At 38.3% G+C, this 15,944-nt stretch overlaps 1 protein-coding gene across 3 annotated transcripts in view; it reads left to right on the top strand.

The window, feature by feature from the left end:
* PROS1 (protein S) overlaps window positions 1-14,918 on the top strand; it is a 35,324-nt gene extending 20,406 nt beyond the window's left edge. For all 3 annotated transcript variants that reach the window (XM_026122470.2, XM_064522282.1, XM_064522277.1), the window contains 7 exons: window positions 1,942-2,060; window positions 4,308-4,497; window positions 5,472-5,639; window positions 6,687-6,855; window positions 8,425-8,573; window positions 9,431-9,644; window positions 12,564-14,918. In XM_026122470.2, coding sequence (XP_025978255.1) covers window positions 1,942-2,060; window positions 4,308-4,497; window positions 5,472-5,639; window positions 6,687-6,855; window positions 8,425-8,573; window positions 9,431-9,644; window positions 12,564-12,724 — 1,170 coding nt within the window. In that variant the 3' untranslated portion in view covers window positions 12,725-14,918. The remainder of the gene's footprint in view (window positions 1-1,941; window positions 2,061-4,307; window positions 4,498-5,471; window positions 5,640-6,686; window positions 6,856-8,424; window positions 8,574-9,430; window positions 9,645-12,563) is intronic.
* Window positions 14,919-15,944: the final 1,026 nt, after the last annotated feature.

The following is a 15,944-nucleotide window of genomic DNA, read 5'->3' as shown; positions in this document are numbered from 1 at the left end:
TCCCAGTGAAAGGATTTTCTTGTGAATGGCTCTCTGTATACTTTGAAAGGTTCAGGCAGGCTGAGACTTGTTATGTGAGGTGAGCTCAGATAACTTCCAACAGCGAAAAGAAAAACCCCACACCCCTAAAACAGTATAATAAAATTGGGCTTGAACTGTAGGAACAAGGTCTGGCACTGCACTAGTATGTATTTATTAGAATTTTTCCACTCTAAAATTTAATATCTGAACAACACTGGGAGTCATTGTATTTCCTGTTGCTTATTCATGGAGTAGGAAGAGCATCTTCTATCCTCATTACATATCTCACAATACTGCTGTTTCAAAAGTGAGTAAGCGTGTACATGGAAGTTAGTTTCAGGCCTTTTAACTGGAAAAATAGTTTCAGCAGCTGAAAAAATATACGCAATCCAAAGACTGGTCATACTGGCAGACACAAAATGCAGTGAACAAAATTTAGGAGGAATGCTTGTAAATTTAATGAAATTGCTGCATCACGAATATACAATTCAGAGTTTGGGAATGTTGATCACTAACAGTTTACCAGACTAGCAAAAATCCAGCATGTTTTGAAAACAGAAGAGTCTTTCACACCTATCCTTGTTGTTTCTCTTCTGTAGAACTGGTATACTGCCATGATGTAAAAGATATACAGGGCTAACTTTAGATTAGAAAGGCTCTTAGGCTTCTACTAGTAGTCAGTAAGACATGTACTCTGAACCACATTCTGCAAGAGCCTTTCTGCCTCTCCATATGCAGAGCCTAGTTCCCTGTACATAAAGGAGGTCTGAGTCCTTCCTTTAGTCTCAAGGCAAAACTACGGATAGTACATGAATTTTGACGAGTGTTTCACACAATAACAAAAAAAGGCAGCAGCTCTTTCGAGTGGATAGGAGCTGACTGAATTCAGTTTACTTAATGTTTTACCTGTTTAAACTTACCACGTGTAAGGTATACGTTATCCCTAGACATAAAGGTCTCTTTGTTCACTGCTGGAATACAGAAGCTGTTTAAAACTTGAGGTACCTTAATACCTGAAACAATATAAGTGCCACAGTTTTCTTCTGAGTGGGACTGCAGCTGGTTGACTGTTGTTATTCACATGGGACTTTGGCTAGAGCATTAGGATTAATCCCAGTTTCACATACTGTTGGGGGACCTTTAGTTGCCACAAATATTTAGAACCTCTCCTTTACAGTCTTCCTGAGAATATACATTAAGAGCTTCATATGCCTGCTAACAGTTTGCAGAAATATTAGTTTAGTGTTATTTCAGCAGGAAACATGCTGCTGATTGCGTCAATATCCCTTTCCACAGCTCACTTAAGAACTGCATAAAAGGAACAGCCAGACTGAAAGATTTTCCAGTAATCTATTATTAAATCAACTTGCAATTGTTACTTTGTATTCCAGGTAAACAATTCTAATAGTACTACAGATTATTTATACTGATATAAGTTATTCATACTTGAACAAAAGAAAGAAAAGGGGTTTTTTTTATTTTTTTTAAATCTGCTCTGGCCCCATTTCCTTCTAACACCTGACTAGTTCTATATGCCACACAACTTAAATAATGAAACCTGGCAGAACCCTAGCCGAAGGTGTCATAGGTCCCTGGTGAAAGGAAATGGCCTGATGAAAGATTGGAGGCCCTAATGTCTTGATTCTAATATTAAATATTTAAGTACTAGTTGTAATCAGCTACAACTATGTTTCAACCTGAATTATGCTTGAGCAACTTAGATACATGGACACACCAACCGCCACCCCTCAAAACTCCCCAGATCACACCACTTTGTTTGTACTTAGGTATTCAGATAAAAAAAAATAGTAAGCCATTGTTTTTGAAGAACAGGACAGGCTAATAGCAAAGAACAGAAGTTGCTTCATGAAATACCACAGTGCAGAGTTGACTGCTTTTTTTCTTCTCCATTATTTCCAGCCTGTTCCAGTATGTATCCCACTGAACCTTGAAAAGAATTATGAACTGCTTTACCTGGCAGAACAATTTATAGGCATTCCTGTTCTGTACTTAAAGTTTAAATTGCCAAATGTCACCAGGTAAGCATTTGCTATTGATAAAAGTGTGGATGGAAGTTAGGGGCATTTGTTTCCATTAATTTTCTCAGAGTGCAGAAAGAGTGCACTGCATGCATAAATCATATCGCCATCTCCCCACTGGTTAAAATACCTTTGCATGGAGAATGAATTAACTGAAGTTCCTGCATATACTAGCACTTAGAGGAGGCTGGCGTCATTTGAAAGAGGGCAGACGAGTAATGAGTCAGGAGTCAGTTTACAGCATCTCTTATTGATTGTACTCTATCCTTGAGCCAAGTCAGCAGTATGAGCAGACGGCAGCTTTCTTGCATGGTAGAACTGAAAGATTTCTTCTAAATACCTCAGAAGCAGGTAGGAGGCAGTAGCAGATGTATCCCAGTAAGGCAACAATACTCAGCTAGGGCAGATGTGCTCCATTGGTATTTGAACATGATTACATCGATGAATAAAAAAGTTGAAGTCATCCAACCATTACAGTCCAAGTTACTGATGCTGTTGTAGGGAGAGGCGTATGGACTGTGAGAAAGAGAATACAAAGAGATCCAGGCTTGAATGTGCAAAAAAAGGAAAAAGGCTGATGGCAGTAGGTATAATATGGATTATAAAAGGGTGCCATGGATGTGTGGAAAAGAGAGCAAAAGATTGGTGCTTCTTCGTGTACTTCGTGCTGCTCTTCCTTTAAAGGAAAGAGCTGGGGTTGGGGAAGATGGGAGACATTGATACAGATAAAGGAAGACATATAGAATTTTCATCTTAAAATTCAGATGTTACAGGAAAAATAATGAGCGTACAGCTTGCTGTTATATGGAAAAGGCTCAAGTTTGGATGTTGCTGTTACTTCTGCTTCAGGTAGAAGGTAACACGCTATACGCATACTGCTGAGAAACAAAACCAGGCGCAAATCCCCCTCTGTGCTTTCCTTCAAACAGCATTCCAAGGACACCGATAAAGCACAGTACTGTGTTTGCAGTGCTGTCTGCAGGATTTCCTTTACAGCTGTCAGAACAATTGTCGATGGCAGCAACCTCTTTATTGCTCTTGAACTTCCTCTCACAGTGGCAACTGAAATAGCAGTGTTTTTTGACTTACTGACCAAACAATTCCAGGGTAACAACAGGAGCAGCCGTCGAGCTGGTGATCCCCAGAACCTCAGAACCTTCCTGAAGGGCATAAATATTGATAACTTTTTCCTCTGCTGTGAATCCAAGTTGACCTGGCATTAATGCTCTCCTGGAGGACCTAAGATGATAGATGTTTGAAACTATCTTAATAGTCTCTGTGTAAATACAGAATACTTTTCTGTGGGTTTATGTGAAAGACAAAGAACAAGACTGGGAGTGAAAGTGACCCAAGGTCTCAATTACAGATCTGCTTTGTCATCTTCAGCACGTCCTTATTTCTGTATACTTTCTGTATCCTTGCATCCTTAATCTATTTTGTCTGGTCCAAAATTTCTAGGAGATGAGGACTGTTTCTTACTATACTTACAGTCTCTCTTCCACTCTAGCCAGTACTGTAATATAAATAAGTTTGGTATAAGTTTTATATATATATATATATATATATATATATATATATATATATATATATATAAAAAATACATATATATACACACACACACACATATATATATATATATATATATATATATGTATTTACACACACACAGATATATATATGTTCATCCAGTTCCCAGGATGGAGGCAGCATATCCTCCAATTAGAGAATGAAGTCTATAAAGACAATAGTGACCAAAATGGATTGCTGAGTTACAGAACCTATATAGTCTTTGTTCCAGGACTGCATGCGGCAACTCCTTCCTGTTGTTCTAGAACACATCATAGATCATGTATTCGTGCCCCTGCCCACCCCCCCCCCCCCCCCCCCACACACACACACTCTATCTCCACAGTATGCAACAGGAATGTTACTTCTATCACCTTACTCTAGTGGCAAGTGATATCCCTCATATGCAAACCTCATAGCAGAGTTAGAAACTGAACCAGAGGTCTTTCAGCTCCCAACCCAGGGCTTTAATCACAAGACCTTTCCCTGGATTCAGATGAACAAGGCTTGTATTGGATTGTGCTTTTGACTAATAGTACGCAAATATCACAACTGCACAGATTCATAGATGTTAATCTTTTGGTAACTCTATACTTTACTACCATATTAATAGGTTATACCAGGCTCCTCAGTACCTCATGTATCCTTTGTTATTATTAAAATTCCTTCTTCACAATTCAGATTTTCAGCAGAATTTGATTTCCGGACATACGATGCAGAGGGAGTTATATTATATGCAGAATCCCTTGACAACACGGCATGGATCTTACTTGCTCTTCGTGATGGGAAGATTGAAATTCAATTCAAGAATGAATTTGGAACAAAAGTCACCAGTGGAGGCAAAGCCATTAATGATGGACTGTGGCATATAGTAAGCATGGTTTTCCTCTCTCCTCTCCTTCATTTAACTCCTATGGGAAAGATCTGTTCTGATATATAAAGTTGGGAGAAACTAAGCAACTTTAAGGGGTTTAAAATTATGCCCCCCCCCAATCCCAGATTTAAAATCAACCAAGAAGTTGCAAGGATGCCTTACATCTTGAAAATTATGGCACCTATTTAGCATTGCTAGAGGCATAATTAACACTAGCTGGCAGCAGAGGAATTATTCTTTGTAATCATTAAAAAAGGCAGTAGCAGAATATTAAAAAGTGTGATTGCATGAGTAAGTGCATAATTATGAGATACTTTGTCTAAAGGGCAAGATTAACTTTTGCTAGACCAGAAATCCAGCTTATTCTTCAAGCTTGCATACTTTATCTTTCACTAAGATGGAGGGCCTTGTTCAGTTATAGGGTCTATGAATAACACCAAGTTATTAACACCAGTTAGTATTAAAAAAAAAAAAAAAAAAAAAAAAGCTTGAATATTGCATACACCTCCTGTTCCGTTTCAGTACAACTTCCTTTAGATTAAAAGCCTACTTTGATGATGAACTCATTTTGTCCACATCCCACCTGGAGATTCAATCCTCTGTAGCAGGTTGCAGCAACAGAGAGCTGTATGCCAAATGGAGGTGGAAGGTAGAGCAATTGTAGAAATCAGCTTATAGCAAACTCTACAGAGCATTGAGCGTAAAGCAAACTTATCAGCTGTATGGGTTTTCCTGGGGGGAAGGAGGAGGTTGAACCAGGAGATCCTCATCCTATGAATGTCCTTGGGTATGAACAATTACCATGATTCAAGCTTAAATATCCTGAAATAGTGAATGCATTAAAACCATTTTAAAAATGAGATATTTTGACATACATTATGTGGGCTTCATAAGGCATATATAATTGATATTTTAGACTATTCTATTATGTACACGTGTGTATGTATGTAATTATTTATATTTACTTCTAGATATCAGTAGAAGAACTAGAACACAGCATCAGTGTAAAAATAGCTAAAGAAGCAGTGATGAATATTAACAGCCCAGGAACTCTTTTTAAACAGTCATATGGTTTCTTGGAAACCAAGGTGTACATTGCAGGATTACCTCGCAAAGTGGGCAACACTCTTATTAAACAGGTAACTCAAAAAATAAAAGTAATGCTGATTAAGGCTGTTCTGCTATTTGTGTCTTTATGTGTTGTTTGCTTAGTAGTCAGAGAGAAAAGAAGAATGGCATAAAATCTATTTAGAAAGTGAAAACAGGATTATTAACCTCTGTTTTGAAAATAAATATATAGTCTGTCCTTAGGCTTCAGTTACAGAAACACTATGCTTAGGGTCTAATCTATCTTTCAGGATACTGTAGCCCATTTCATAATACAGATGTAAGATTCCCTAGATCACCACCATTTCTGCCGGGAGAGCATTTCAGAGTGATTCATGTTTTTAGTGCTGGCTTTTGCTTGGCCCAGAATAGGTATGGAAATCACTCTGCAGGCAGCTTTCATTTTTACCAGGTTCTTTAACAGCCCAGGCTAGACAAGGCTCATGATTCACTCAGTCTTCCATTCTCAGCAGCTCTGTCTTATGCTGGGGATTGGTACAATGAAGTTGCTGCAACCATCTGCTTCTCAGTCCAGGTGCCCTCAAACTAATTGGCAGTCTCAAAGGGGCGGGGGGAACCCTGGACAGTAGAGGCTACACTTCCTTTTTGAAAAACTCCATTTTTGCTCAGAAGTAAAGTAGAGAGGAAAAATACGAAGACATACAACATAGCTTTACCTAACAGAAAGTCATTCCAGAAATTTCTGTGTACTTTCGTACAAAGAAAAGATGAGACATTGAACAAGGAACAGTGCTAGAGATCACTGCTTCAAATTTGAAGCTCAAGCTCTCCTCCTGTTTAGATCAGAACAGCTTTTCTATAGCTAAAAGGTAATCTATTTTGTACAGACTAGTAACATCAAAATGGGAAATGTTTATTAAATCAGTGCCTTTTGAAGACTGAGCTACTACATGCATAGTATTTGCCTTCTCTCAGCATCAGTTCTGTAACTTACAGCATTGATGCCATTACTATTGGCTGCCCAGTAATAAGCTGATAGGTAAAGTAACTTCTCATTATTAACAATGCTTTTAGAACAAGTTTGAATGCAAATACCTAGTGCTGTAACTATTCTACAGATTAACCCTCGATTAGATGGGTGTATTCGTGCTTGGAATCTGATGAATCAAGGACATTCTGGCGTAAAAGAAGTCATTCAAGAAAAACAAAGCAAACACTGTTTAGTCACTGTGGAGAGAGGATCCTTCTACCCTGGCACTGGAATGGCAAAATTTCATATAAACTATGGTAAGTATTTTTCTGTCATCTTCTATATTTTATGCTGGACTGGTGAAAGAACTGATGGCTTGTAAAGAATGAACCAACTAAGCTATGGTCTGCTGCCTCTAGCAGTGATTTCAGCAACTTCTGTGAGAATTTTCTTGAACAAAGATTCTGGTCCCCATTGTGTTATCCATTTAATTTCTGAAGTGCTCTAGGTTAGGAAGCATATTCTTAACTTGCAAAGGATGGGCACAGTTGAATATCAATTATCCAAAGATCTAATTCTGCCCCATGTTTGTTGTTGAGAGGGCTATCATATTACTGACAGAAAAAGACAACTAGAGATGGAGAAAAGGATCACTGATACTTTTGTGTACTCAGTTCTGTTTCTAAACAAGCATCCTATCTAAAGGTTTTGGGTGCATATCTCAGTTCTTCCAGAACCCAGACCTTTCTTGCCTGACCTCCTGCCCTAAATTCTGATTTTCTAATCCAGAATCCCCTTCTGTACACCTGAAGGCCCAAAATATGACATCAATTTTGTCATCCTTACATTTTTCCCTATCCTACTTTTCAGACCCTCTCTGATCCCCAGTCTTATTCATTTCCAAACTTGCTATTCTTTCCCAGGCCTTTTCTTTAAATTCTCTAGCCCACTTCAGAGCCTTCTCCAGCTTTTCCTGTTCTTTCTGGGTTTCCAACCATTTCATCTCATAGGTTCTTATGACACTCCGGTTTCCCCAACTTTCCTCCTATTCATACACTAATACCACACCTCTATGCCTCCTCCAGACCTTTTGGGGGCTGCGGCCACACCTTCACTGCCCTCCTTTCTGCCTCTCTACCTCCCCCCCACCAAGCAAATCTCAGTGGCTGCCTACACCTACTGCTGCCCTTCCCATGAGCTGTTACAACCCCCCCTGTCTCCCCTCCCATCTGGCTTTTTCTGGGATTATGACTTCAACTCACATTTTAGAATTTCTATTTCCTGAAGAACCTACCAGAAATCAACTTGGATGTGATTTGGGGGGGGCGGGGGGGGGAAGGCAGTGGCAGGAGAGATACAAGAGACAACATATACCCTTTAAATTGTAACTTTTATATTGGCTTCACTCTGAGTGCCTCACAAGACAGCATAATGAAATTATATTTGTGCCATCTGCATATTTATTTTACTCACCTCTGTATTCCTGTTTTTAACAGTGGAACTGCTATGGAATGTCAGATGTATGAGAACTGCCAATCTGCTGCTCAGTGGCAATAACTTATGAGTAAATTAAAGCATTTTTCAGGTTTAATCTTAAACTGACCTGTAATTAATGTGGCACCTGTTCCACAATGGAATGGAAAAGGTAGGGAAAAAATACCAACAAGCACAGAAATTGTGCAGGGGAAAGTGCAGAATTAATGTGTTTCTTTCTCTTTTAAGACTAGGACTTTTAGGAAGAACTAGAAATCTGAAGTTCACTGTTCTTCTGGAGATTAGTACTAATTTTTCCACAGTGCAAACATATTAAATACTAATTTTTAACACCTTAACAATTTTTATTTGGCACATGGATTTATTAATTTCAATCTTTTCTTTTAAAACAGATTATCTTGACAGTGCTGAAGATTGGCTAATAAATGTGACTATGACTATTCGCCCATCCACAGACACTGGTGTTATGTTTGCCTTGGTTTCTAATGAAACAGTGCCTCTTGCTTTGTCCATAGTGGACTCTAACTCTTCTGACTCACAGGTGATCTTACAATTATCATAGCTGCTCTGGGCCAGAGCATCAACTCATATAAATCAACACATCTCTTCTGTCTTTGCCTCACTGAATTTACTACTCCATTTGTTAGACAAACTAAAAGAAGTTACTTACTCTTACTTGCAGTGGAGCTAGGAGGCTGAATTAATATTTTGCAAAGTACTTAGATCATATGGTGATGTGCAGAAAAGAAATTACTGTTAATAATTGCTACAGCAGTGACTAAGCACTAAATACTCTTGTATTAGGTACTATTCATTAGGTCATGTCTTTTTTTAACCTTTCAGCCCAAATGCACAAAGCAGGAAAGGGAATATAACAGAGCTAGAGTGATAACAATATAGCAATGACAACATAATAGTACTTATGTTTCCATTTAAATCTGTTTACATCAAGATAAGTAGGTAAAGTGTGATTGTGCACCATGGCTAATCCATGTATTTGCCTGAAATAAGAAGGAACCTGCAATGAAAACATGGTTACCTTTGAATCTGTAGCAGTACTCCTTTTGACTTTAAGGAAAACAGGATTTCACCTCAGAACCATAGCCCAAGAATTTTTACTGTAAACATTCTCAATTATAAATTTAAGAGCGTAAATGAATGGCTTTGTTTTCAAAGGTGATGGATATACAGCAATTATCAACTTCTGTAACTTTTCCTACTTAAGGTATCAATTTTAAAAAAGTGGCTCTAACATTTCCTTTTCTCTCTACTTCCAAATACAAAATGCATCTGAACCAAATTAAAATGCATCAGAACTAAAATACATCAGAACCAAATTAAATATGTTAAAGTTACATGTGACGTCTTCCTCCCCCTCCCTCCCATTCTTCCATTTAGGAAATCATTGTGACCATTGGAAATATCACTGTTGCGCGGCTGGAATCGAAGAAGTTGTGTACGCCTAAAAAAGTGCTGGTAGGACTTCTAGTAACCAAACAACAACTTGAACTGTCAGTTGATTCACACACTGACAGAAGCAATTCAGAGCAACTGTCTGTCCTGCATGAAGCAATGATGGCAAATGTTGTTACCTACTTGGGTGGACTGCCAGGTGAATTGCTTTTCTTTTTATTAATTCATTCATTTGTACAAGCTTGATTTTTACTCAGACTTACCCAAGCTAGAAAAAGCCCACAACTGCACAAAAAGAAATTTTTTTTGAATGCTTCTAGTTTTCATGCAGTCTGTTCAGCTTTTGATGGAGCCTGCTTTTCAATAGCAGCATTATTAGGCCTCTCTCCAGGTGTTTGAATTTGGAAATAATCTGGGAAGAGTCTTGTTTTTTGAGCTGAGAAGGAATGAGCATTGTGCATTTCTGACATGCCCCCAGCTGGCACATTTCAGGAACTGCATCAGCTCTGTAAGAGTCAAAACCAGGCATCTGTAAGTAAATGAAGAGGCAGAAATGCCACAGGAGGAGTCACGGATAATTTGGTTGTAACAATTACACTCTTGACAATAAGTGATTGCTAATTTTTGCGAGACAGAACATGTTGAAACAAGAAGTAATATTTTGTTTAAAACAAGCTGCAAGTGAATCCCACTTTAGATGCATACAAGCATTATTTTGTGCAGGAAGCGATAAGCGTGCTTATCTTTACAATAGTTTGCCTCAAAAATCAGCCTCAAATCTTCAGACTTGAAAACTGGTGTGGGAAAGACACTGTGGATGCCAGGTTAAGTTACTACTGATGGAACTTTTCTGTATCCTCCATTAAAGGGATTTTAGGAAGAATAAGTCACAGTTCCTAAAGGAATCCTAGAAGTTTGGCCAACAGTTTTGAATTTACAGCCTACATGTAAAATGGATGTCATGCCATAGCACTGCCCCAGATATATCCAGTCTTTACTCCTTATCTGCAATATAATTCTTCTGCAGGAAACAAGGGTACATTGGAGTAGAAAGAGGGGAAGAATTGTGAATCCCTTGGAAATGATCTCTTAGGCATTTCTTCCAAGGTAACACGTACGGTGGAAGCTGGAACTCTGGTTCCATCCTCTGGACTTCCCTGTCAGAGCAGAAGCAAGGTATTTTGGGCAGTGCTGCAGGTACCACAGCCTCTGTCTTAAGTGTTAGCTGCCTCTTAACCCAGCTACATATGTAGGAATTGACTTGTTCTCTACAAGTCTTGATACAGCAGTAATCAAGCATAGCATAATTTAGGCACAAAGGAAGAAAATCTCTCTGCTATTTTTGCTTTTGAACGGATATGCAACATCTTGGAAACCAGCTATCCAGGTAAGTTCAATTCAAACTCAATGTGTAAAGTGAGGAGAGCACTAATGGTGAAGTAGCATCAGATACTGTGACAGCAAAAGCATCCATATTTTTGTAATGACTACTGAACTAAATTTAAATGCATTTTAATTTAGTTCAGTAGAAAAGAGAGATGAAATCAGTATTTACTTAGTAGAGGTGAGTCAGTAGGTTAATCAAACCATAGTAACTTAACTATGATTTTGGTGATTTCTTAGCCCTCCTTCCCTTTGTGATACTTAAGTGATTCTTCCTAGCACATTGCCAGCTATAGAGTAATTTGAGCCTTAAGAGCTTAGACCTTGGCTTAAATCATGCATTTCAACTAAATAAGCAGCAAATATTAGTCCTTGCTATGCCATACAACTAAGTTTAACTTCCCAGTTTTACAAGGCATCTTTGACTTGTAAATTAACAAAAAGTTCTGTATCTGTCAACAGTCTGCACAGAGGTCTTGAAAATACAACATCATCCAAAATAACCTCTTCCCCAACAGTCTCTGTTACCAAAGGGAGAAAGAGTAATATGAAAAATCTATTTTAAACCCTGGTGTATAGCCACTATGGCACATTCATTCTGATTCACCTCCGAAAAGCCTCTGGGGTTATTGAACAACATAAAAGGATAGGTAATGATTCCCACATTGAGCTATAGCATGAAGAGCTTTATGGTTCACAATACACCTAACAAAAATAAGTATTTCATGAAGACCAGAATTACGCTTTTTGGTATGTGTTTCTTCAGACCAGTAACAGTGTTAGAATATTTATTTTTGTTAATTCAGTACATTTCAGTGCCAGCTAAATGAGGTTTATACAGTTCTATGGCAGCAGTGTTTTAACACTGGGGCAACAAGGGCAGAAGAGCATGCTTCTACAGGACTATGTCTGCAGTATCTCAGCTTACAGCAAAATAAAAATCAGAAAGAAGAAACATGTCATACTCCCAAGACTATCATGGATATCTTCTAGGAGAGATAGGATGATTAAATCTGAAAGATACATGATGAGGTCAGCTTCTAGGCATCCTCATTCTGTTGCTGAAGGTACTTGGATTACCTTCTGCCTACCTTGCAAGAATCTGGTCATACCCTCACAGTAACGCCTGCTTGATTCTGCACTTCTTATACAGTTTGCTGGAAGCAAGCATATCGGTGATCTGATGTTGCCATAATCTAAACAATAACTAAATGAGCAACAGATAAAGTGGGTCTTCTGCCGAAAAGTCACTTGGAAGAAGCAGTAAGGAAGCAATAAATTGTATGGAGTTCCCAGGGGTCCCCTATCTGAGAAACTGCAGATTTGAATCCAGAGTAGCTTTCTGGCAAAGCTAAGTGGTTCTTCCAGTGACCTCTAAACCCATAAACATCTGTTTGTAGGTCAGGACAAAAACAGTAGACCCCAGGAAACACAGTATTAGTTCACTGTAGTTAATACAGGAAATATTGTTAAGAAAAAAACCTCTCATTTAGTTACTTCTAATGCATATTTCAGATTTTATCGACCTTTCTCAACTTTGCTGACTTCATCTCAAACACTTTTAAACAAAAAGGAGAAGAGCTTACAAAACTAAACATTTCCTGCCAAATTGCTGTTTTCTCCCATAGATTACTGATGGATAGGGAATGGAGTGTTCCTTGTCTTTTTGCTAATCTGAAAAATACATAGGATGTTGCATGCCTTGGCCTAATAAATTGAATGTGTTTTTGTGCAGATGTTCCTCTGGGTGCTACGTTAGTAACTGCTTTTTATAACGGCTGCATGGAGGTGAAGGTCAACAACAGACAGCTGGATCTGGATGAAGCCATTTTTAAACACAATGACATTAGATCTCACTCGTGCCCACTGATTATGGAAGAACCATTCAATTCTTAAATTAACTTTTTCCCTTCAGATAAAATTGGTGTAATTAGTCTCATGCCATAATGAAGCCTGTATTATTTTAATTCAGGATGTGCCAGGAAAATAATCAACAGCATGTTTTTCCTCCCTCTCATGTAGCATGGGGAAAAAAAAAATCCCCTCTCCTTTCAGCATTAAGGAGACATAATCAAGATCAAAATTCTGTAAAATGTTCTTTTGTTCATGTCAGTGGTAAATCTTAAACCCAGACTTATCTTCCATATTCATACCATGTCCTCAATATATTTAGTTGGGAGAGCAAGTTCAGGAAGTTCTGATTGGAACCAGTTTCACATCTTATTTTTCATATATCAGCACAAAGCTACAACTTGCAAGTTTTGGCATCATATTTGAATCTAAACAAAACCATTCCCATTAAACCTGTTGAGATTTTTTTGTGTATGTTTTGTGCTTTCAGTAAAGGAAAGAAACACCCTGAAATTTTGAGCTAAACCTTTCTTTAGATATGTTTACAAATTTTAGCAGTATCGGGGAAGCAACTTAAAACAAGTGTTTTTGTAAATAGCTCTTGTTATACTGTACCAGCATTAATTATTTCTATCTTAGGAACGAAGCTTTAGACTTTTAACAGCATTCTGGATCAGGTCATGTAGTTCACTTCCAAAGTGGATTAAAATACAGCCCAGGCAGCTTTAGAACACAGGAAATCACAGGACATCAAACTGGAATTTTCACAACAAATCTAGCACTCCAAGATGAGCACCCTCAAACAGTCAGTCATGCTCCCCTTATTTAGCCAACTTTGCATCCACAGAGCCTCCAGAGGAGAAAATTAATTTGAAAGCCCTGTTACAGTTGTGTTTCTCATGTACATGAAAGCCTCAATTTTGCAGGCAGCTTCAGAATATAAAGCATATTCCTGCTCAGCCAAATTTAGTGAAACAAGTGATTAGAAAAGTATTATTTTCCTCAGATGTGTTCATTTCAAGCATTTCTAATATTTCTTTAACATCCTTCAAGCGATCTTTCCACTTCCAACTTCATTTGCACACAACCAGTAGCCTCCCTTTGCAGCTCACCTAGTGGTTTTGTTAACCCCTAAACAAATAAATAGCCAGAGAATGGCCATAAGCAAGGAGTATATGCTGCCATCAAATAGAGACACATTTATCTGCCAGAATTCTTGACCTGAGGTTTGCTTTCTACGCTTGAGACATTGAAGTGGAAGTGTATGTACAGAAGGATGGATTGTGACAATATTCATTTTGAGGATTACTTTTCCACAGAGGTATTCTCCGTACAATAGTCGCGTTTCTGTCATTGTTGCATACTAACATTAGTAAATTAGTACGGCAGAATCTGAGTCCATCTTTCAATGCTATTGCTTTGTCTGAGGTTTTTGTTAACTTCGCTTCCCACTTGTGCCCTTTAATATAACACGGTGTTTGCTGTGACTTTCATGCCAGCCAGCCCCAGTACACTTTTAAGTTTGTCCAGCACTGGTTCATACATAGCTTTTATTGACAAGAATTGCACACAGCCAACACCCAGTGGCTAAATGCCAGTGAACTACTGGTTCACTTCTCTAAAATAGCATGCAGAAAATTTTGATCCATCTAGACTCTGTGGAGGGGAAATAACTGCTGGAAAGCATCCCTTCCTGCTCTCTTCTGCCCATCCCCTGGAACACATACTGTATTTGAGCCTAGGTCAAACAACCACCCTACCAAAATAAGCAGGTTTCAAGTGCGAGGCTGAGCTGAACTGGGGCTTTTGACATCAAATATACTTTTGATTACTGCATTTACTGTATCTCAGCAGCAGAAGCCTAATTCTGGAATGCTCTTGGTCAGCCCCTTTGCCTTGCACAACGAACATAGAAACAATGAGATGGGGAACACACAGTAAAGTGTCAGCAATACTATAAATGCATATGTCAGAATGCACGAACAGCAGAAAAAAAAGGGGTTGGATTTTTTTAGTGGGTTTTTCTTTTTTTTTTTTTTTTTTGCTTAAGTATAGTAAATAGTATAGAGAAGAAATTAAAGAAAACAAATTAGCCTAGTTTCCTGCTGGGACACCATTTTGTTTTCATGTAAAAATATTTTAGGATATTGTAGTTTTAATGAAAACTCCACACTGGGTTTTTGAATGTAAATGTGCCTCCTTATTGTAAGAAATAAAAGCAGTATTTGCAAGTTTCTTATTTCAGGTTGTATTTGCATATCTTCATTCGTTTTCACTGTGCAAGACTTGATCTAATGGTCAAATGGCTTACTTAAGAGCCTGTAATAATCTTCAGCATCAACAGAAAAAATTACCACAGATTAATACGCTGTCCAAATAGGAATCCATATTCTCTAGATGAATGTTTAAACTTATTAATAGTTTCATATCGCCTGAAGAAATTTAGCTTGGCTTAGAACCACATGGGGGAAAAAATGAGCTTAGGGAGAGAAACTTACTGACTACTATCTTTTCTCCTCCCTCAGATGTATTGTATTTTTAAGCGTAATTATTTCAGCAAGGGCTTTTCAGTGTTTGTACAGGACAGCTGGAACCTGCTTTGTGCTTTTTCAACTCCTGTGCACCAAGTGTTATAAATCATTATATTTCCTTGTCTCTTAGTCTCTCTAGTCATGGAATTGGTTCTTATTTATCCTAAGGCAGCTTTATGCCTATAGATCTGATCTAAGGTTCCTTTGCACCACCCAGAGTATACAGGGCTTAGCTAAGCAAGAATTAGCCATATTTCTATCTAACATAGTTAGCAAAGTTTACCAACTGGGCTCTTCAGAGATGGAGCTGATGGAAGGGGAGAAGAAAGATGTTCCTTCAGAGCAAGAAGCCTAGCGCATATGCTTTTAACTGTCTCCTGGTGAGCATAACTGGCTAGGCTGGGTGCGAACACCCTCACTGTTGATACTCTTCAGTTTATCTGTCTCTAGAGTTGCCATCTTCAAAGAGTGAGAGAGGCCAACCTCCTTTTCAGTCAGTCCAATCCAGCTCATCACTGAACCAAACACTGATGATGTTCCTTCAGTGGTATTAGTTAGAAGTACATGCTTAGTATCTTGCTCTTCAGCAACCTTGCTGTACCAAAATAACCACCTTGATTTGGGAGCATTTCCATCTGTCAAGCAGAACAGCCATATACTCAAAAAATTAGATACAAGGAAAACTAACAGTTGCTACCAAAAGGAAAAAAATAAGGCCTCTCTCACTAAGAAAG

The sequence above is a fragment of the Dromaius novaehollandiae genome, chromosome 1 (genome assembly GCF_036370855.1).
Source record: "Dromaius novaehollandiae isolate bDroNov1 chromosome 1, bDroNov1.hap1, whole genome shotgun sequence".
Taxonomy (NCBI): domain Eukaryota; kingdom Metazoa; phylum Chordata; class Aves; order Casuariiformes; family Dromaiidae; genus Dromaius; species Dromaius novaehollandiae.
The sequence above is the reverse complement of the archived record's forward strand: the minus strand, read 5'-3'. Positions and strand labels throughout refer to the sequence as shown.